Raw genomic sequence first — 22,913 nt, forward strand, 5'->3', positions numbered from 1 at the left:
AAGTTTTTGCATCTGAACCTTTTTTCTTCATCTGTCCTTTGAATCTAACATACTATAGGAAATTCTGAAAGTTCTAAATACTTGGGAACCAAAAAAGTTTTAAGAAATGTCTTACCTTTCTGCACCCATCAGGTATGGCTCAACAAAAGCACTGCTACAGGAAGCTGAGTCCCAAGGTAAGCAGCTACTTCAGACACTCAGCTCCATGTGAGGTGAGATAGACAAGCAAGCAGGGAGGAAAGCCTGGAGCCCTGGAAGATGCTGAGTTAAAGGCTACTCAGCTAAACAGCAACAGGCCCAGTTCAGGAAACAACGCTGGTCTGTGTGAACCTTAAAAGCTTACTTTAGGCAGGCAATAAGAAAGGAATTAGAGACAGGCAGCTAACGAATTAGTGAACTCATTAGTATTTAGATTCTTTTCCATATGCCTGCTTTCTACTAGTTATCTCAACAGTGGTTTTCAAAGTGGTCTCCAGACCAGCAGCCTCACAATCACCTGGGACTTCCTAGAAATACAAATATGTGGGCCCCTCCAGGCCTCTAAATCAGAAACTTGAGTGGGGGCCAGCCTGGGGTGTCACAAATCCTTTCCGTGATTCTAATGCACAATAAAGTCTGAGAACCAAATATCTTAACACCAGCGTCAGCTAATATTCTTTGATTTGCTGACTTACATGCCTGGCTTGTGGCTTCTCTAGTTCAGGGGATATGGTCTCCTCAGGGCTGCCTGCCCACATGTTCAGATTCCCACTGCTGGCTCTGCCTCAGAAGCTCCAGAGGTACATACCTGCTAAAGAGCTTCCTTCCAGGGCTCTGTGGTTACCGCTGGGTGTGCCAGTGACTGTTCTGGAATCATCTCTCCTGTTCGTACTTGGGCTACAGCTGGCAATAGCTGGGCAACTTATCTGGTTGCTCTTTATATGCAAAGCAGTACTGAGCTCATAGGAAACAGTATATATGTGTAAACTATATAGCTTGAAACTGCGCCATGAGCAGTTACTGCCATCATAATCGAGGCTGAATTCTGAGCTCAAATGACACACTTAGGCTATCCCAGGGTAGTCTTCACTGAATAAAAGTACACACGGACTTTTAATTTGCAAGTGTTCTGAACTTTTCAATCAGTGGTCTTAATCATATGAAAAGATATGGGAGTACATAAATAGGGTGTTAAATATATCAAGTGTTAACAAAATATTAACCAGAAAAATAAGTTTAAAAGCAATTTTTAAAAAAAACCTTCAACAATATATAAATAACTTAATCTGAGGTAAGAGGGGAAAAAAATCCTGCAAATACTTTCAGAAAAATAAATCTCTGCTGGACTATGCAGAAATTTACCTTTTTACCACATCATCTCAATCCCCATATGGTCACCCTCTTCTACCAAAGTTTCTGGGCACCAGAACTGAAGCCAAGAATCTCTCCTACCCCTAGCACTTTCAAGTAACCATATAGAATAAAAGCTCAAGTTCAGTCAGAAAACTGAACCCAGTCTCCATCCCACCCTAGAACAGAAGGGGCTACAGCAGTGCGTGGAATGCTCAAGAGCCTGAAGGCTGGAAGCAAGCCTTCGAGTGAGGTAAAGAATGGAGCTGAGCTTCCTCCTAACAAATCACTTACCTCCTCTAGGAAGTCCACTATCATCCCTCCCATCTTCAAAAGACAGTTTTTCATCTCTGAGATGAGAGATGCCCAAGCCCCATCCCCAGTCTTCCTCAGGGATCTGGGGTCCCACCCTGACCCCAAATCTATCCAGCCAGCTTCTACAGTGGTTTTTCTCATTATACTGAGCTCTGGAGTGATGGCTCCATAACACAGCACTGGTCAGTACTCCTAACTGGGCCAAGACCCAAATGAATGTCCTCTCCTGTGAGGGAAAGGAAGGGGGTGGGGGCAAGGCAAAAATTAATAATAAAGCAATTTGTAAAGATTCAAAGAGGAGAAACAATTCTACATCATTGTTCTGGTTTGTGTAGATGTTTTTTTAAACCATTTTCTGTTTTGGTATTTCCTAACACTCCATCCCACAGTGGAGCTGAATACTGGAGGCAGATTCACTCAGCTGGCCGATGGCAGCTTCTCTACCAGCCCAAGGGCTGCACCAAACTAAGTAAGCACCATGTCAGAGCACTGCCATTTCCCAGCTCTACTGGCTGTGGGTACAGCCAATCCTGATCCTAGCCTATATGCCATAGGGTCCCAGAGACAGGAAAAAGTGAGAAACCCAAAAAGGTGAGTTGAGCTTCATTCACACTGGACGGCCAGAGCCAGAAGCTCAAGCGCCCTTGCTCTGCGCAGGTGCCAGCTGTGACCAAGTGCCGACCAGGTTTCACTGGAACTTCGGGGCGGAATGCCATCTATTCAGTCGGCCACAGCAGGTAGCCTTGGCTCTTCTTGCATCAGGATACAGAGTAACAAGAACTGCCCCAGCAATTCTGGGGCATCCTGGAGTGCCATCTTGACTGTGAGATGCTAACTACCAAGGAAGGAAGCCAGCCTGGCTATAACCAGTGGCTGCTGTTTGATGAAGGAGCTTAGAAGTTGAGGGGGGAGTCCTGGAGCACCAAGTTCTACCTGAAATAACCAGAGAGGGAAGAGTTAAAGGTGCGCACTGGGGCATACTTCAGCCATAAGTAGCTGTGGTGATGGGACAAACTCGGAACTGAGCTGTGCACAGTCCTGTACGCTGCTGTTCAGATCTAGACAAAAGCTTCATTTCCCAATGCCAAGTCAGGGAACTGAGGCTGCTGCTCTTCCTCATAATGACTCATTTATGTCCTGAGAACCCTGGGAACAGCCAGAGGACGAAGGCCACCAGGCTCTGAAATAGCTTTGAAGAAGGTTGGTCAGCTCTGCCTCATTCCTTCCTCTGATTCACCACTGGTTTGTGACCCAAGAAGCCCTTAAACCTCCAGCCTCAGGCCACAGGTCCTGGGTCCTAAAGGATGTTGAACAGCTTTACAGTAAGCTCCCATGAGGCTGGGGTCAAATCAAGGCATGCTGTGAGACCAGCTGCAGGAGGTGGATCACCTGGGCTAAGTAGATGACTCTGGTGATCTCCTTCCCTTCCACAGTGAGGGGCTGCAGGATCCAGGCGCTGGGCAGGATCTCCCCTCGGACCATCTCCCTGCTGGGTCTCGGCATGGATGCATCATACACAGACTGAGCTGCCATGATAGACAGTTGCCCCTAGAAACAGCAGTGTGAGTTCAGCCTGTGTAATGTGGCTCCACCAGGGACAGGCTCCAGTGCAGGCAGTACCGTGGAAAGACCAGCCTTTGAGGCCCTCCCCACCGCCACACACCATGTCCAATTTGCCCTCCTCCCCACCCAGAGGACGGGATGCCCACAGAGATTGCTTTTCACAACATGCCAGCCCAAGTTCCTCCCACATCTTTACCACCAGCAAGGCAGGCACCTCTTTGGCTTCCACGCAGACACAACAGAAATCCCGTGGCTGCTTCAGTGCACACACGGTGGTATTGCACACCAGATACACTGGAGGGGCAGGGATGCAGAAAGTCAGAAGGTGCCCTGTGACACCCCATCATTGTACAGCCTGACACCCCACTAGACCAAGCCTGAGTACCCAGCCTCCCAAGAGCGCTGCCTCTGTTCCCGGGCTCACCCAGGTTGATGCTGTTGGTCACCCGCTGGTGCAGCCTCGCTGTCTGGACGGGCTTATGGTACAGGGGCCACAAGGTGGGGTCACTCACAGCTGCCCACACATGAGACAATGGCTGGGACACCACGCCAGCCCCCAGGAAGCCATGCCGGGTAGAAGAGAACATCTTGTAGTACAGCTGCACCTCCTGCTCCTCACCCTGATGGCTGGCAGAGACACCAAGGGTGGGGAAGAAGAGGATGGGGTAAAAACTGAGTTCTAGGGTCACAAAAGAAGAGTTCAGGTGAGGCACTCAAGGAAGCCAGGGTGGAGAAGGCAAAGGAAGAGACAAGGCCACCAGGGCTGCAACAATAAGACACTGTGCAAAGCAACTTACTTCCAGCCGGCTGCTGCCCAGCAGCTGAAGAGGTTGTTCAGGTTATCTGAGCAAGCAGCCATTACCTGGGGACACAGTGACCACACCCAGATTAGTGGGCACAGTTGGTACAAAGCAGGCCCTTGGACGAGTCCCTCAGGCCAGTGTTCCCTGAATTGCCCCTTTTGTAAAGATAGCTGCTGAAGAAGCCCTCGTCTGCCCTGTTCCTCCCCTCTTCCTCCTCCCTCCCCACCGAGCAGAGTCTGCTGCAGGAAACCTCACATCAGCCATAGAGAGGTCCACAATGTGCTTGGCCAAATCCTTGTATGAGGAGGAGAAGGAGGTCCCCAGGCTGGACAGGCTGGACGGGGAACAGCAGCAACTGCCCAAGGCGGCTCTGCGGCCTACAATGAATAGGTGGAGGCTCCTGAGCATCAGGGCCTTGGCGCAGCACCGGCATCCTGAAGGACAGCAACCCCCCAGGATCTAGCAGACCTCAGCCCTGAAGTCCCCACACAAGGCAGGTACCTGCCCCACTACTCACTGTAGGCTAAGCTTTTCCAGGCAGAGCCAGCCAGATTCAGCTGATTGTTCCTCACTGAAGAGCGGCCCCGCACTTCCCCTATCCAGGAGTCTCTGGAATCAGGCAAGTTTGTGTCGCCCTGCAGAAGAGAAGATGCTCAGGACCAGAGCCAAGGGAGCAAGAGAGCAGAACACCAGAAAGCCAGTGCGGAATCATCTCTGCCTCTGAACTGCACAGTCTTCAACATAAAGGCTCCAGTGTAAAGGTCATCCCCACTGGGATTACAGGAAGCTGGATGCCCCCAAGAAGGCAGGAGCAATAGAAACCAGTCCCTGGAGAGTTTCCTTGCCCTTCAAGTCACAAGTTCAAGGTTGCTTGTAAAAGAGTTCCAACGGGGATCAGTATGAACTGGGGCCTGAGAGGTACCAGGGGTCACTGGATGAGGGGACCCTCTGCCCACTGAAGCAACTGGAATGAGGCCATGGCTGGAGCTGTGTTTAGTGTGAGCAGCAAACAAAGCCCAACTGGTAGGTGGGATGGGGAGGGAAAGTGATGGGCTGTGAAAAGCTTGACTTTTGGCCCCAGCCCCATGTCCAATGGCTAAGCCCAAGGTTGTAATGTGGAACCAGTTCCAGTCCAGTTACTAAATTGTGTCTTACTCTTTGCAGCCCCATGGACTGCAGCACACCTTGCTTCCCTGCCCTTCACCATCTCCCGGAGTTTGCTCAAACTCATGTCCATTGAGCCAGTGATGCCATCCAACCATCTCATCCTCTGTTGTCTTCTGTCTCCTCCTGCCTTCAATCTTTCCCATCATCAGGAAATTGGGAGCCAGACCCCACCTTTACTGCAAGCAGCTCCTCAATGACACAACCCTTGACTTCTGCCGGATCTAACAGGCACTTACCATCCTACCTCTATCATAAGTTCCTAACTTTGTGCTGCTTTAAACACAAGAAGACGTAAACAGAGGTACTCTGTCTCCATCTTCACCTCCTTTCTTCTTCCTGCAACATCCAGTCTGCTTCAGACTGAGATACTTTGGCACCCTCTTAAGAACTTTTCACTACTGATCACCTCGTTCTTCACTTGTTGCCTCCACCTCTTCCTCTTCACTAGATTCTTCATATGAGCATTTAAGCATGCAAAGATTTCTCCCACCTTTAAAACCTTCCTTTATAGGCATCTTTGCTCTTCATAGACTTGAAAGGACTGTCGCCATTTGCCATCTACTGCCTCCATCCCCTCAGAACCCACTTGCCTGGGTCTAGCGAACAGGTCCCAGTCCACATCTTGCTGAGCACCTCCCTCTCACAGCAGCATTATTCATAGTAGGCAAAAAGTGGAAACAAACTAAATGTCCATCAACTTATGAATGGACAAATAAATATGATAATCATCCTGTGTGATATTTTTGACCATAAAAAGGAATGAAATTCTGATACATGCTACAGTGTGGATGAACCGTGCGTGGGTTCAAAAAAAGATACACTGGAGTCCTAACTCCTGCTCTCTATAAGCGTAACTGTATTTGGAAATAGGGTCTTTGCAGATGTAATTGAGTTACAATGAGATCCTACTGGATTAGAGTGGGACCTACATCCAATGACAGGTGTCCTTATAAGAAGGCCACATGAAGACATAGGGACAGAGAGGCACAGGGGGAGAAGCCATGTGATGCCAGAGGCAGAGGCTGGAGTGATCCAGTTACAAGCCAGGGACTGCCAGCCACTACCAGAAGCTCAGAAAGAGGCATGGAACTTTAGATTCTTCCCCTAGAGTTTTCAAAAGCAGCATGGCCCTGTTGACACCATGATTTCACACTCCCAGGGTCAAGAACTCTGGAAGAAGTTTCAGTTGTTTTAAGCCACTCTGTTTATGGTAATTTGTTATATCAACTGTAGGACATCAAGAAACCCTGGAAACATTATGACTGAAAGAAGCCAGTCACAAAGGACCACATATTGTATAATTCCATTTATATGAAATGTCCAGAATACACACATCCATAGAGGCAGGACGTAAGTAGATTAATGGCTTACAAAGAGTTGGGGATCGTGTGTTTGGGAAGTAATAACTAAGAAGGGTAGAGGGTTCCTTTTTGGGGTAATGAAAATATCCCAAAATTGATTGTGTTGATGGATATTCCACTCTGTGAATGTACTAAAAGTCAACAAGTTATAACAACAGCAACAACAAAAGAATAAATGAACTAAAGGAAGTGCTAAGAAAGGATGGGCATGTTAAAAGGGCATAAGACTCAATCTGAAAGAAAAAGAACTCCAAAAAATAAAATCTGGAACAATCTGGGCAATTAATAATGATAATACTGGATTATAACTCATAGAATGAAATATTTATGAGTCCAAACTGAACAAAATAAATAATTGGATAAATCTAAATAGGGAGAGAAATGATAATACTACCTTAAAGAAATACCAGAAGAATCAATAAATGTAGAAGAAATTAGGGAAATACAAAATTGCCATTAAAACACCACATCAATAATTTTTTTAGGCATACACCAATGGGTGCTAAAATAAGTGGGCAAAAATTTGAGATAAAATAGTATATCTGCATGGTCTCTATCTTTCCCATGATGTTTATTAATTATAAAGAGAAAAATATTAACGTTCAGTGAAGAGATTCTAGCCATTACCATAACTTCAAGGTTAACATCACTAACAAGACATAATGACATCAAGTACCCTCTGAAATACTGAGGATAAGGCATTGCATGGAATATACACCACAGTGCTATTTGTTGTTTCTCTGAAATTCTAAAATAGCCAGTATCCTGCATTTTTCTTTGCTTTGTCTGGCAACCCCAACCGAGAGGACACAGTTTCTGTGGTATTCTTGCCAAAAATGCATAACCACAATCTAATCAAGAGAAAACAGCAGACAAACACATCCTACAAAATTGCTGACCTTGAGACAAGGAAAAACTACGAAATTATCAGTGGAAGAAGGAATTAATTATTTTAAAGGGCAGAAATTAACAAGTTCAAATCAAAACTAACCTGTTAAGATGCTCTGTTTTCATTAAATGTTAAGTTAAAGATTCTCTTGTCTCCATTAAGTTGAATATTTGAGACTGGGGGAAGCATTGATTACTATTCTTTTACAGAAAGGTAAGACTCTTAGGCTGGTATGAGAAAAATCAGGTAAAACTACTATGAAAAGGATGTACTGCTTTTTCATTTTCTATTATCTTCTTTTCATTTCCAGAGTAGATATTTTTAGAACACACTTAGGGAAAAAATAGATGAGTTGTAGATACGTTTGTAAAAGACAAATGGGAGAAAACTGAAAATTAAGAATTTTAAATATGCCATCCCTGAGCCTATTTGTAGTACTTGTAGTCTATTTCTAGGTCTTCTAGAACCTGAAGAAAAAAAAAGGTCTTGACATTAATCAAGGCCTGTGAGGTTTAAATTATTGCCCTATCCACTCTACCTCCATTGTACAAAAACTTTCACAACCAGCCTGGGCAAGATGCAACAGTGTAGTAGTTTTGTATCCAAGGTTACTTCCCCCACAACACTTCAAGCAAAAGAAATGCAGTGGCAATACAAAGTCTGTAGCCTTTCCAATAAAGGTTTGTAAAACAGTTAAAAAAAAAAAAAAACTGACTTCAGAAGAGATGAAAAATCTAAAACAGAGGTTGGCAAACTTTTCTGTAAAGGGTATAGTAAGTATCTAAGGCTTTGTGGACCATTTTAATAGATGCAGCGACTTACCTCTGTCACTATACCATAAAAGCAACCACAGAGAACACATAAAAAAATGAAAGATGCCATATTCTAGTAAAATGTTATTTACAAAAACAACTGGTGGACCAGATACAGCCAAAGGAGTTTGCTGAACTCTGATCTCAACAGAGCACTTTCCACAGAAGAAATTTTTCAAACAGCTTATCCTGCCAAACACCAGGCCTTGTCATTTTCACAGGATCATTATACTCCATTTTAAAAAATTAGGTAATTCTAAAAATATTTTAATCTCTCATCCCCAATTTCCCTCCCCCACCCACCTTAAATTATCCTGACTTCTTTACATCTTTTTGTTTGTATGTATTCTTACAAAAGGATTGTTTTACATGTATGTAGTTTTAATTTATACAAATTTTAGTTTTAATTTATACAAATAGTAATGTGTTTTACCTCACTGTTTCATAGTGCTTTTCATTCAGTACTTTGCCTAGGTGTTCATCCAATTTGTTAATTCTGACTCTTACACTGAATACAACAGTCCTGGCATAAGTCCTTTTGAAGGAGTTTACCATTACCACCATTACTCCTACCATAGTTTAGCCTCCGGCCAAGCTACATGGGGGAACATAGCCCCACCCATCAACAGAAAACTGGATTAAAGATTTACTGAGCATGGCCCCTCCCATCAGAGCAAGGACCAGATTCCCACACAGCCAGTCCCTCCTATCAGGAATCTTCCACAAGCCTCTTATCCATCAGGGGGCAGACAGAATGGAAACCACAATTACAGAAAACTAACCAAACTGATGGCAAAAATACACAGAAGAACTGTACAAAAAAGATCTTCACGACCCAGATAATCACGATGGTGTGATCACTCACCTAGAGCCAGACATCCTGGAATGTGAAGTCAAGTGGGACTTAGAAAGCATCACTATGAACAAAGCTACTGGAGGTGATGGGATTCCAGTTGAGCTATTTCAAATCCTGAAAGATGATGCTGTGAAAGTGCTGCACTCAATATGCCAGCAAATTTGGAAAACTCAGCAGTGGCCACAGGACTGGAAAAGGTCAGTTTTCATTCCAATCCCAAAGAAAGGCAATGCCAAAGAATGCTCAAACTACCACACAATTGCACTAATCTCACACACTAGTAAAGTAATGCTCAAAATTCTCCAAGCCAGGCTTCAGCAATATGTGAACCGTGAACTTCCTGATGTTCAAGCTGGTTTTAGAAAAGGCAGAGGAACCAGAGATCAAATTGCCAACATCCGCTGGATCATGGAAAAAGCAAGAGAGTTCCAGAAAAACATCTATTTCTGCTTTATTGACTATGCCAAAGCCTTTGACTGGGTGGATCACAAGAAACTGTGGAAAATTCTGAAAGAGATGGGAATACCAGACCACCTGATCTGCCTCTTGAGAAATTTGTATGCAGGTCAGGAAGCAACAGTTAGAACTGGACATGGAACAACAGACTGGTTCCAAATAGGAAAAGGAGTACATCAAGGCTGTATATTGTCACCCTGCTTATTTAACTTATATGCAGAGTACATCATGAGAAACACTGGGCTGGAAGAAGCACAAGCTGGAATCAAGATTGCTGGGAGAAATGTCAATAACCTCAGATATGCAGATGACACCACCCTTACGGCAGAAAGTGAAGAGGAACTAAAAAGCCTCTTGATGAAAGTGAAAGTGGAGAGTGAAAAAGTTAGCTTAAAGCTCAACATTCAGAAAACAAAGATCATGGCATCCGATCCCATCACTTCATGGGAAATAGATGGGGAAACAGTGGAAACAGTGTCAGACTTTATTTTTTGGGGCTCCAAAATCACTAAAGATGGTGACTGCAGTCATGAAACTAAAAGACGCTTACTTAGTTTAAACGTCTTTTAAGCATTTAAAAGACGCTTAGAAGTTATGACCAACCTAGACAGCATATTCAAAAGCAGAGACATTACTTTGCCAACAAAGGTTCGTCTAGTCAAGGCTATGGTTTTTCCTGTGGTCATGTATGGATGTGAGAGTTGTACGGTGAAAAAGGCTGAGCGCTGAAGAATTGATGCTTTTGAACTGTGGTGTTGGAGAAGACTCTTGAGAGTCCCTTGGACTCCAAGGAGATCCAACCAGTCCATTCTGAAGGAGATCAGCCCTAGGATTTCTTTGGAAGGAATGATGCTAAAGCTGAAACTCCAGTACTTTGGCCACCTCATGCGAAGAGTTGTCTCGTTGGAAAAGACTCTGATGCTGGGAGGGATTGGGGGCAGGAGGAGAAGGGGACGACAGAGGATGAGATGGCTGGATGACATCACTGACTCGATGGATATGAGTCGGGATGAACTCTGGGAGTTGGTGATGGACAGGGAGGCCTGGAGTGCTGTGATTCATGGGGTGGCAAAGAGTCAGTCACGACTGAGCGACTGATCTGAACTGAACCAAACTGATCACTTGGATCACAGCCTTGTCTAACTCAATGAAACTATGAGCCATGCCATGTAGGGTCACCCAAGACGGACAAGTCATGGTATTGAGTTCTGACAAAACGTGGTCCACTGGAGAAGGGAAAGGCAAACCACTTTAGTATTCCTGCCTTGAGAACCCCAAGGAAAGTATGAAAAGGCAAAAAGATAGGACACTGAAAGACGAACTCCCCAGGTCAGTAGGTACCCAATATTCGACTGGAGAAAAGCAGAGAAGTAGTTCCAGAAAGAATGAAGAGGCTGAGCCAAAGTGAAAATAATGCCCAGTTGTGGATGTGACTGGTGATGGAAGTAAAGTCTGATGCTGTAAAGAACAATATTGCATAGGAACCTGGAATGTTAGGTCCATGAATCAAGGTAAATTTTAAGTGGTCATACGAGAGATGGCAAGAGTGAACATTGACATTTTAGGAATCAGTGAACTAAAATGGACCAGAATGGATGAATTTAATTCAGATGACCATTACATCTACTACTGTGTGCAAGAATCCCTTAGAAGAAATGGATCAGCCCTCATAGTCAACAAAAGAGTCCCAAATGCAGTACTTGGGTGCAATCTTAAAAATGACAGAATGATCTCTGTTCATTTCCAAGGAAAACCATTCAATATCACAGTAATCCAAGTCTATACTCCAACCACTAATGCCAAAGATGCTGAAGTTTAACAGTTCCATGAAGACCTACAAGACCTTCTAGAAACAACACTCAAAAAAGATGTCCTTTTCATCATAGGGGACTGGAATGCAAAAGTAGGAAGTCAAGAGATACCTGGAGTAACAGGCAAGCTTGGCCTTGGAGTACAGAATGAAGCAGGGCAAAGGCTAACAAATTTTGTCAAGAGAACACACTGGTCATAGCAAACACCCTTTTCCAACAACACAAGAGATGCCTGTACACATGGACATCACCAGATGGTCAGTACCAAAATCAGATTGATTATATTCTTTGCAGCCAAAAATGGAGCAGCCCTATAGAGTCAGCAAAAACAAGACCAGGAGCTGACTGTGGCTCAGATCGTGAACTCCTTATTGCAAAATTCAGACTTAATTTGAAGAAAGTAGGGAAAACCAATAAGCCATTGAGGTATGACCTAAATCAAATCCCTTATGATTATACAGTGGAAGTGACAAATAGACTAAAGGGATTAGATCTGATAGACACAGTGCCTGAAGAACTATGGACAAGGGTTTGTAACACTGTATAGGAGGTGGTGATCAAAACCATTCCCAAGAAAAAGAAATGTAAAAGGCAAAATAGTTGTCTGAGAAGGCCTAACAAATAGCGAGAAAAGAAGACAAGTGAAAAGCAAAAGAGAAAAGGAAAGATATATCCATTTGAATGCAGAGTTCCAAAGAATAGCAAAGAGAGATAAGAAAGCCTACTTAAGTGAACAGTGCAAAGAAATAGAGGAAAACAATATAATGGGAAAGACTAGAGATCTCTTCAAGAAAATTAGATGTACCAAGGGAACATTTCATGCAAAGATGGGCTCAATAAAGGACAGAAATGGTATGGACCTAACAGAAGCAGAAGAGATTAAGAAGAGGTGGCAAGAATACACAGAACTATACAAAAAAGATCTTAATGACCCAGATAACCATGATGGTGTGATTACTCACCTAGAGACATACATCCTGGAATGTGAAGTTAAGTGGATCTTAGGGGAGCATCACTAGGAATATAGCTAGTGGTGGTGATGGAATTCCAGCTGAGCTATTTCAAATCCTAACAGATGATACTGTGAAAGTGCCAGCAAATCTGGAAAAAACTCAGCAGTGGCCACAGGACTGGAAAAGGTCAGTTTTCATTCCAATCCCAAAGAAAGGCAATGCCAAAGAATGCTCAAACTACCGCACAATTATCCTCATCTCACATGCTAGCAAAGTAATGTTCAAAATTCTCCAAACCAGGCTTCAACAGTACGTGAACCGAGAACCTTCAGATGTTCAAGATGCATTTAGAAAAGGCAGAGGAACGAGACATCAAATTGCCAACATCTGCTGGATCACAGAAAAAGCAAAAGAATTCCAGAAAAACATCTGCTTCATTGACTATGCCAAAGCCTTTGACTGTGTGAATCACAACAAACTGTGGAAACTTCTTAAATAGATGGGAATACCAGACTACCTTACCTGCCTCCTGAGAAATCTGTATGCAGGTCAAAAATCAACAGTTAGAACTGGACATGGAACAACAGACTGGTTCCTAATTGGGAAAAGTAAGTCAAGGCTGTATATTGCCACCTTGCTTATTTAACTCATACACAGAGTATACCATGTGAAATGCCGGACTGGATGAAGCACAAGCTGAAATCAAGACTGCAGGGGGAAATATCAATAATCTCAAATATGCAGATAATTTGACCCTTATGGCAGAAAGAGAAGAGGAATTAAAGAGCCCCTTGATGAAAGTGAAAGATGAGAGTAAAAATCTGGCTTAAAACTCAGTACTCAAAAAGTAAGATTATGGCATCCAGTCCCATCACTGCATGGCAAATAGATGCAGAACAATGGAAACAGTGACAGAATTTATTTTCTTGGGCTCCAAAATCACTGCAGATGGTGACTGCAGCCATGAAATTAAAAGACGCTTGCTCCTTGGAAGAGAAGCTATGATAAACCTAGATAGCATATTAAAATGCACAGACATTACTTTGCCAACAAAGGTCTGTCTAGTCAAAGCTATGGTTTTTCCAGTGGTCATGTATGGATCTGAGAGTTGCACCATAAAGAAAACTGAACGCCAAAGAATTGATGCTTTTGAACTGTGGTGTTGGTGAAGACTCTTGAGAGTCCCTTGGACAGCAAGGAGATCAAACCAGTCAACCCTAAAGGAAATCAGTCCTGAATATTCATTGGAAGGACTGATGCTAAAGCTAAAGCTCCAATACTTTGGCTACCTGCTGCAAAGAACTGACTCATCTGAAAAGACTCTGATGCTGGGAAAGGTTGAAGGTGGGAGGAGAAGGGAACAACAGAGGATGAGATGGTTGGATGACATCACCGATTCAATGGACATGAGTTTGAGTAAGCTCTGGGAGTTGGTGATGGACAGGAAAGCCTGGCGTGCTGCAGTCCATGGGGTCAGCCAAGAGTTAAGACATGACTGAGCGACTGAACTGACTGACTTTTACATAATATTACAAATGTGCATTGACCACATCTTATATATCCATGGCATTCTCTCAGTTCAGTTCAGTTCAGTTGCTCAGTCGTGTCCGATTCTTTGCAACTCCATGAATCGCAGCACGCCAGGCCTCCCTGTCCATCACCAACTCCCAGAGTTCACTCAAACTCATGTCCATCGCTACTGGGTTCCAATTCATTATCACTTCAAATAATGCTTTAGGAAATAATTTCATACATGTTCCCTCATAATCTTGGCAAGCACTGCTGGGTCATAAGACTTTATAAGGTTCCTACGTCCCCAAGACCTGGCATCATCTGACTTTAATCTGACAATTCAATAGGAGTAAACATTTCCATTATCTTTGTAACTATTCCTAAACATTGAAAAAGAAAATTTCAACCTTTTTTTTTCTATGAAAAGTATAACATTGATACAAAAATCTGAAATATACTGTAAAAACAAAAACTACAGGAAAAAAATTCATTAAATACTGACTCAAAATTCTGAATACAATATTAGCAAACAGACTCTGAATGTACATTAAAAGAAGATATCCTACGTATAAGTATATAAAGTATTATAAGAATGTATGAATTAATTATTAGCCCCCAGATCTTTAAACACTCATCTCTAGAGACTCTGAAATAACCTTCTGGATAAGAATACTCTATAAAATAGTAATAGATAAATGCTTCCTTAGTATTGCAAAATACATCTGTTTCAGCTCAAATGTTAGCGTTCAGCTTAAATGAAGGAAATTCCTGAAGCATTCCCACTAAAGCCTGAAATAAGAGATGAGGATGTTTACTGTCATCACTATTATTTTATTTATGCTGGGACATTAGGTTCATTCGGAGAAGGCAATGGCACCCCACTCCAGTACTCTTGCTTGGAAAATCCCATGGACGGAGGACCCTGGTAGGCTACAGTCCATGGGGTCGCTAAGAGTCGGACATGACTGAGCGACTTCACTTTCACTTTTCACTTTCATGCATTGGAGAAGGAAATGGCAGCCCACTCCAGTGTTCTTGCCTGGGGAATCCCAGAGATAGGGGAGCCTGGTGGGCTTCCGTCTATGGGGTCGCACAGAGTCGGACACAACTGCAGCAACTTAGCAGTAGCATTAGGTTCATTCAATTAGAAAAGAAGAAGAAAATAGTGGTTCAAAAATTAGAAAACAAATGGTCAAATGATCACTATTTGCAGAGGATGTGGTTGTATATCTTAAAAAAAAAAATCAAGGGCACAGCTTCACAATATGGTAAGCACTAACCACATATGTTTACTGACCATGTGAAATGTGGCTAGTGTGACTTAACTGAAATTTTAACATAATTAAATTAAGCTACCTGTGTTAGTGACTACTGTATAAATGTAGACCTAGAGAATCAGTCAAAAAACAGTATGGGCACAAAATTAACACACAGCATTCAACTTAACTTTCATAAACACAAGAAAACAACCAGACAGAAGACATAAAGGAAGAAGAAACCTATTTATAACGGAAATAAAAAAGATAAAGTAAGAAGAAATCTGATATGTAATTTTAGAGACACATGAAGGGAAACTTTTAAATCATAAAAAGGACTGAACCTTCTATATTCTTGGTTAGGAAATTACACAGGATAAGATGTGATTTTTCTATAAGTTGATTTATAAATCTAATATAGCCCCATTAAAAATACTAAGAAGTTTTTATAATTGAGCTAAACAAGCTAATCCTAACTTTCATGTAAAAGCAAACAAGAAGGAATATATTACAGAGCTTCAGAGTTGGTGAACATGTGATTTGGGGAGGGTGGTGTTTGTGATTTGAAATTACATAATAGAGTAGCACAGGAATAAGCTTGTGGTAGGAGGGAGAATTTAAATTTTACTCTATTCAACAATCATTATGGGGAGGAGACAAGATGGTGGAGTAGAAGGACTTAACCTTACCTCCTCTCTCAAAACACCAAAATCACACCTGCTGAACAATCATCAATAAAAGACTGACATATAAGACCAGATGAACTTAATTTATAGAACATTTCATCCAAAAGCAGCTGAATACACATTCTTCTCAAGTGTATACAGAACCTTCTCCAGGGCCACAAAGCAAACCTTTGCAAATTTAAGAAAACTGAAATCATATCAAGCATCTTTTCTGACCATAATACTGAGATTAGAAATCAACTACAAGGAAAAAAAACTGTAAAAAACACAAACACATGAAGGCTAAACAATATTATTCAGTGACCAATGGATTCCTGATGAAATTAAAGAGGAAATAAAAAAATACCTAGAGACAAATGAAAATGATCCAAAACCTTTGGGATGCAGAAAAAGCAGTTCTAAGAGGGAAATTTATAGCAATAAAATCTCACCTTAGGAAATGAAAAATCTCAACAACCTTATCTTACACTTAAAGCAACTAGAGGAAGAACAAACAAAACCTAAAGTTAGCAGAAGGAAAGAAATCACAAAGATCAGAGCAGAAATAAAACAATAGAAAAGATCAACGAAACTAAATGCTGGTTCTTTGAAAAAGAGAAACAAAAATGACAAACCTTTAGCCAGACTCAACCAGAAAAAAAGGGAAAGGACTCAGATCAATGAAGTTAGAAATGAAAAAGAAGTTATAATTAAAAAAATAGAAAGGATCATAAGAGACTACTGCAAGCAACTATATGCCAATAAAATGGACAAATTCTTAGAATGGTACAATCTTCCAAGACTGAACTAGGAAGAAACAGAAAATATGAGCCAGACCAATCACAAGTACTGACATTGAAACCGTGACTTAAAAACTCCCAACAAACCAAAGTCCAGGAGCAGATGGCTTCACAGGCAAATTCTATCAAACATCTAGATAAGACTTAACATCTATCATTCTGAAGCTATTTTTAAAAATTTCAGAGGAAGGAACACTCCCAAACATTCTATGAGGCCACCATCACCCTGATAACCAAAATCAAAGACATCACAAAAAAAGAAAATTACAAGCCAATAACACTGATAAACACAGATGCAAAAATCTTCAACAAATACTAGCAAAACTAATCTAACAATAGTATCATTAAAGGATCATATACCATGATCAAGTAGAATTTATCCCAGGGATGCAAAGATTTTTCAATATCCAGAAATTGATCAGTGTGATACACCACATTAATCAGTTGAAGAATACAAACCATATGATCATCTCAACAGGTACAGAAAAAGCTTTTGACAAAATTCAACACCCATTTGTGATTAAAAAAAAAAAAAAAAAAAACTCTCCAGAAAGTGGGCATAGAGGGAACCTATCATAACATAATAAGACCATATAGGATAAACCTACAGCTAACATCATACTCAATGACGAAAAGTTGAAAGCATTTCCTCTAAGATCAGGAACAAGATAAGGATGTGCATTCTTACCACTTTTATTTAACATAATTTTGGAAGCCCTAGCAATAGCAATCAGAGAAAAGAGACACCGATGTATAGATCAGTCTTATGGACTCTGTGGGAGAGGGAGAGGGTGGGGAGATTTGGGAGAATAGCATTGAAACATGTATAATATCATGTATGAAACGAGTCGCCAGTCCAGGTTCGATGCATGGTACTGGATGCTTGGGGCTGGTGCACTGGGACGACCCAGAGGGTGGGGAGGGAGGGAGGAGGGTGGAGGGTTCAGGATGGGGAACGTGGGTATACCTGTGGTGGATTCATTTCGATATTTGGCAAAACTAATACAATATTGTAAAGTTAAAAAAAAAAAAAAAAAAAAAAAAAATAAATAAATAAAAAGAATCGTGATTCGAAAAAAAAAAAAAAGAAGCTGGAAAAATTGAAAAAGTAAAAGAAAAATTGGGAAAGAAGAAGTAAAACTGTCACTGTTTGAAAATGACATGATACTATACATAGAAAATACTAAAGTTGCTACCAGAAAGCTACTACAGCTAAATGAATTTGGTAAGGTTGCAGGATATAAAATTAAAATGCAGAAATCTCTTGCATTTCTACACACTAACAATGAAAAAACAGAAACAAAAGTTAAGGGAACAATTCCATTTACTATCACAGCAAAAAGAAAAAAATAGCTAGGAATATACCTACTTAAGGAGGCAAAAGACCTATACTCTGAAAACTATAAGGTGCTGATGAAAGAAACTGAAGATGATACAAACAGATGAAGAGATATACCATGTTATTAGATTGGAAGAATCAGTATTGTCAAAATGACCATACTAACCAAGGCAATCTACAGATTCAATGCAATCCCTATCAAATTATCAATGGCATTTTTCACAGAACTAGAACAAGAAATTTTAAGGTGTCCACAGTGTATTAGTGACATTCTTTCATTGACAGCTGACATAACTTCGTTTAGAGTGAAATATTTTAAACCAAAAAAGAAAAATCCCCTTTTTAAAAAAGGGGGTTTAAATATTGTTGGCATTCTTATGGTTCCTTTAAATACCCCTGGCTATTCCCAGAGGTTTTTCTTTCTACTTTTTCTTTCCTTTTTCTCATTTGAGTCTTAGCACCCATTTAAGTTATGATGCTTTCAACCTTGATGGTTTGCAAGCTTGCCCAGAAATAAGACCACTGTTGAACTACCACAAATGTATAAATGAATATTTTAATGCCACAATCTTTCCTGTTGCCTGTGGAATCTCTGCTGAAATGAATCAGGATTCGAGCTCTAAGATGAGACAGAAAATGAAAGCATGTTGTTTGCCAGGACACTGTGGGTTTATATAGATGTGTAACAAGTTGATTTGGAACACTGGAATTTCATTCTTTTCTCTTTTTTTGTAAAGGCAATTAATTAGCCCCAGGAAGGACCCTTCAGTTACGTAAAATTTTGTTTTATGAAATGTCATGGCTGCATTCATAATTTTGTCTTGTTCCAGTCAGTATATACAACTTTCAGAGATCTTGTATTTGGAAAGCTGGAAGGGCCCAGACTTTGAAATAGTGTCTTGTTTTCACTGTTTTTGTTTTGTTTTTGTTTCTGGTTTTGTTTTTTTTTTTTAACTAAAGCTATATAAAGCTTGTGGATTAAACAGAATAAATTTCTAAATTTAAAAAAAAAAAAAAAAGAAATTTTAAAATTTGTATGGAAACACAAAAGACCCCGAATAGCCAAAACAATCCTGAAAAGGAAAAATGGAGCAGGAGGAATCAGACTCCCTGACTTCAAATTATACTAAAGCTACAGTAATCAAGCTGTATGGTACTAGCACAAAGATTTATAGATCCATGGGACTGGATAGAGAGCCCAGAAATAAACCCACACACTTGTGGTCAATGAATCTATGACAAAGGAGGCAAGAGTATAAACTGGAGAAAAAATAAACTCTTCAATAACTGGTGCTGGGAAAACTGGCAGCTACAGGTAAAAGAATGTAATTAGAACACTAACACCATACACAAAAATAAATAAAAATGGATTAAAGACCTAAATTTAAGGCTAGATACTATAAAACTCTTAGAGGAAAACATAGGCAGAATACTCTGACATAAACCACACAATATCTTTTTGGATACACCTCCTAGAGTAATGAAAATAAAAACAAAAATAAATAAGAACTAATTAAACTTAAAAATCTTTTGTACAGCAAAGGAAACCATAAACAAAATGAAAAGACAACCTACAGAATGAGAGAAAATATTTGTAAACAAAGTGACTGACCTGGGATTAATCTCCAAAATATACAAACAGCCCATGCAGCTCAATATATTAAAAAAAAAATCAAAAAATGCTCACAAGACCTAAACAGACATTTCTCCAAAGAAGATAAACAGATGGTCAAAAAGCACATAGAAAGATGCTCAGCATCGCTAATTATCGAATCAATTGAAACTACAATGTGACATCACATCACATCAATCAGAATGGCCATCATCAAAAACTGTATAAACACTAAATGCTGGAGAGGGTGTGGAGAAAAGGGAACCCTCTCTGTTGATGGGAATATAAATTGGTACAATCACTATGGAAAACAGTTGGAGATTCTTTAAAAAGCTAAACATAGAATTATCATATGATCTAGCAATTCTACTCCTGGGCATATATCTGGAGAAAATCATAATTCAAAAACATACACACACCCCAATGTTCACTGCAGCACTGTTTACAATAATAACCAAGACACAAAAGCAACCTAAATGTCCAACAAGTCATGATGGATAAAGAAGACGTGGTTCATATATACAACGGAATATTACTCAGCCATAAAAAAAGAAGGAAATAGAGCCATTTGCAGCAACATGGATGGACCTAGAGATTATCATACTAAGTGAAGTAAGTCAGACAGAGAAGAGACAAATATTGTATGATATCACTTGTATGTGGAATCTAAAAAGATGATACAAATGAACTTATTTACAAAACAGAAACAAAACAACATGCAATAATAGAGAAAAGCACTATTCAGCTGTTTAAAAAAGCACAAGATTTACTGATATAAAACTAAAAAATATTTTTAAGGAAAAAGAGCAGAGAGAAAATGGATACAGTATGCTTCCATTCATGAACTTTACAAAAAGATACACATATTTTTTAAAGATATACATATCCTAACAGATGCACAGGATATCTCTGGAAATATACAGCAAACTGGGATGGATGAATGCTTCTGGGGAGGCAAAAAGGAGACTGAAAGATGCACTTGACGTTCTGTATCTTTGTTACTATTTGAGTACTATTTTTTTTTTACTATGTGAAGTTTTGCTTATAAAAGGCGTAAAAGTTTTGCTTTCAGATTTTATATCCCCAGCCAGATTTCACCTCTGAGCTCCAGATCTGGATCCCAGCTGCCTGATTTTCAACTACTCCCCTGCATTTCTCACAAGTATTTTCAACACAGTCAATACAAAACTAGATGGTGATCTTCCCCTCAAAACCTGTCCCTTCCAGGGCTCCTCGTCACATGGACATCACGAGCCCTTTGAGCCCAAAGTGTGTGTGGTTCTGAATCCTCCCACTCCCTGGCTCCAACTTCCAATCTACCCTGGTGCCTGTGGATTCTCTAGTCAACACATGCACGTCGGCTTCTCCACTTGGGCAGTGCCCTGAACCAAGCAACTGTCATCTCTCAGCTTTGTCAGTCATGAGTGGGTCTACCGGGGCTGTTCTTGCCTCTTCTCTGACACGTTTGTCATTCTCCCCATTAAAAAAATTCAGCAGCAGCTTCGGGAAATAGCATAATCATATGGATTAGAAAGCAGTCAGAATTTTCAATAGAGTCTACATGACCTTGCCTTTTCTAGTCTTCTCTTGTGTGATTCTTCCATCTCACTCTTTACATTCCAGCCACACTAACCTTCTTGTGGTTCCACATAAAATTCTTCCCTTAAAGACTCATTTGCTGAGTCTTCCACCTGGAAAGCTCTTCTGCCCCACAAGTATCTCCAGACACCAACTTCTACTGAGTTAACTACCTCTCACCTTTCCAGTCTCTGTTTAATCACAGTCTCTTCAGAGCATCTTTGCTGATCCTTCAGACTAAGTCAGGTTCCTGTTTCATATTGTCTTTGCACCCCTTCTTCATGGAACTTTCTACAACAATAATTAATCATAAAACAAGCTACTTCCCTCTAATAATCTGTTTAAGGACAAGAACAATTTTGCCCAATGACTAAAATAGTGCCCACAAAATAAATACCTGTTGAATAAATGAATGAATGAACAGGGAAGGGAGACAAAACCACAGGGAAGAACAAAGGCCATTGCTCATAAGGGTTCATGTCAGCAGTGAGTGGCCTCTAGGAGACACAACTTCCTAAGTATTACCAGGCCTGGCCCCTGGTTCATGCCTCGCATTTGCTACTCACCACACTGTCTGGGGACTGGAGCTGGCTTGGCAAGGCTGGGCTGCTATTATAGCCAGAGGTGACACCAGATGAGAGGCTTCCATCGGAGCTGGTGCACCGGGAGCCAGAGGTGGCCAAGGTGTGTAGTTTTTCCTTCTCCTGGGAAGGACAGATCAGAATCAGCCAGCTTCGGGTGCGTCATTACCACACTCCCATCGCCTCCCAGCGCCTCCTGCCTTAGCCTCATACCCTCAGGCTGCCCCCGTCCCAATCCCAACTATATTTCCAAGCTGCCTCCTCCAGACTCTCGCCCGGGGACCAGAGCTGGTCTGATGAGGATGACATCTAAACAAAGAGCGAAGCAGCTCTGAACAGGCACCAGGACCCGACATCTTCCTCCAGATGCTACGTTCCAAGACTCAGAGGCAGCATGGTGATGGCTGACCCAGTCTGAGGTCTGCCCCAGGCCCAAGCCCACCCTGAAATCAGAGGCTTGCCCCACTCCCCACCCGCAGCAGCTGGGAGATGATCTGCTGGCGAATTCTCAGCTTTTCCTGTTCAGTCCGCTCCCGCAGTCGGGCCCGGGCCCGGGCAATCTCCACTTTGGCCTCCTCACGGGCCCGCTGGTATTCTTGTAGCATCAGCTCTATGTCAGAGGGTGGGTGAGAAGACCTTGATGTTGACCCTGAGCTCCTGGGGAAAACCAGAGGGGTGGAGAGATGCCTTCTAACGTGGTCAGTGGGCAATGGTCCAGGCCCGCAACACTGCCTTCTTGAAAGACCCATCCTCTCTTTGCCCACAGGGTCAAGTTTGGTTTTATAAACATCCTGAGGCTCAGGCCTGCAGCCTTACATAGCACATCATGGCCCCTCTATCCACTCTACCCCCTCCACAGCTCCCTCCCACCCTCTTCTTCCCCTTTGCCTCTCTCTCCACAGCTGCCTACCACTGTCCACAGGCATGTAGGACCCACTCCTGGCATACAAAGCTGTGGCCTCTGGTGTCCAGGACACTAGAGTCCGGGCCCCGCTCCCCACATGCTCTCGCCCCACACCGAACCGGCTCCCCGCAGGGCACTCGGTCCACCTACCGGGTGGTCTCCACAACATCCTTCCTCAGCTGCTGCAGGTATTCTCGGCGCCGGCTGGGGAGGTCAAAGTCCCGGGCGAAGCTCAGGTGTTTCTCGGGGCTGAGGCTTCGCGTCCAATGGGAGTTCTGAAGTCCCTCAGCCTGCTTCCTCTGGAGGGTCTCTGCTGTGTGTTTTGGCCTGAGACAGAACGTGACTGAGTCA

At 41.9% G+C, this 22,913-nt stretch overlaps 1 protein-coding gene across 11 annotated transcripts in view; it reads right to left on the bottom strand.

Moving 5' to 3' along the window:
- Window positions 1–372: 372 nt before the first annotated feature.
- The window catches only part of STARD9 (StAR related lipid transfer domain containing 9), a 121,278-nt gene continuing 98,737 nt past the window's right edge, over window positions 373–22,913 (bottom strand). For 8 of the 11 annotated variants that reach the window (XM_070378133.1, XM_070378130.1, XM_070378128.1 and 5 more), the window contains 10 exons: window positions 22,713–22,889; window positions 22,132–22,315; window positions 21,644–21,781; window positions 4,528–4,645; window positions 4,266–4,387; window positions 4,005–4,069; window positions 3,632–3,834; window positions 3,404–3,501; window positions 3,034–3,192; window positions 373–2,577 (listed from right to left, as the gene is read on the bottom strand). In XM_070378133.1, the coding sequence (XP_070234234.1) occupies window positions 2,476–2,577; window positions 3,034–3,192; window positions 3,404–3,501; window positions 3,632–3,834; window positions 4,005–4,069; window positions 4,266–4,387; window positions 4,528–4,645; window positions 21,644–21,781; window positions 22,132–22,315; window positions 22,713–22,889 (1,366 nt within the window). In that variant the 3' untranslated portion in view covers window positions 373–2,475. Of the gene's footprint in view, window positions 2,578–3,033; window positions 3,193–3,403; window positions 3,502–3,631; window positions 3,846–4,002; window positions 4,070–4,265; window positions 4,388–4,527; window positions 4,646–21,643; window positions 21,782–22,131; window positions 22,316–22,712; window positions 22,890–22,913 lie in introns of those variants that run through there. The other 3 variants (XM_070378129.1, XM_070378137.1, XR_011465683.1) reach the window with 3 other exon arrangements.

The sequence above is a fragment of the Bos mutus genome, chromosome 10 (genome assembly GCF_027580195.1).
Source record: "Bos mutus isolate GX-2022 chromosome 10, NWIPB_WYAK_1.1, whole genome shotgun sequence".
NCBI lineage: Eukaryota > Metazoa > Chordata > Mammalia > Artiodactyla > Bovidae > Bos > Bos mutus.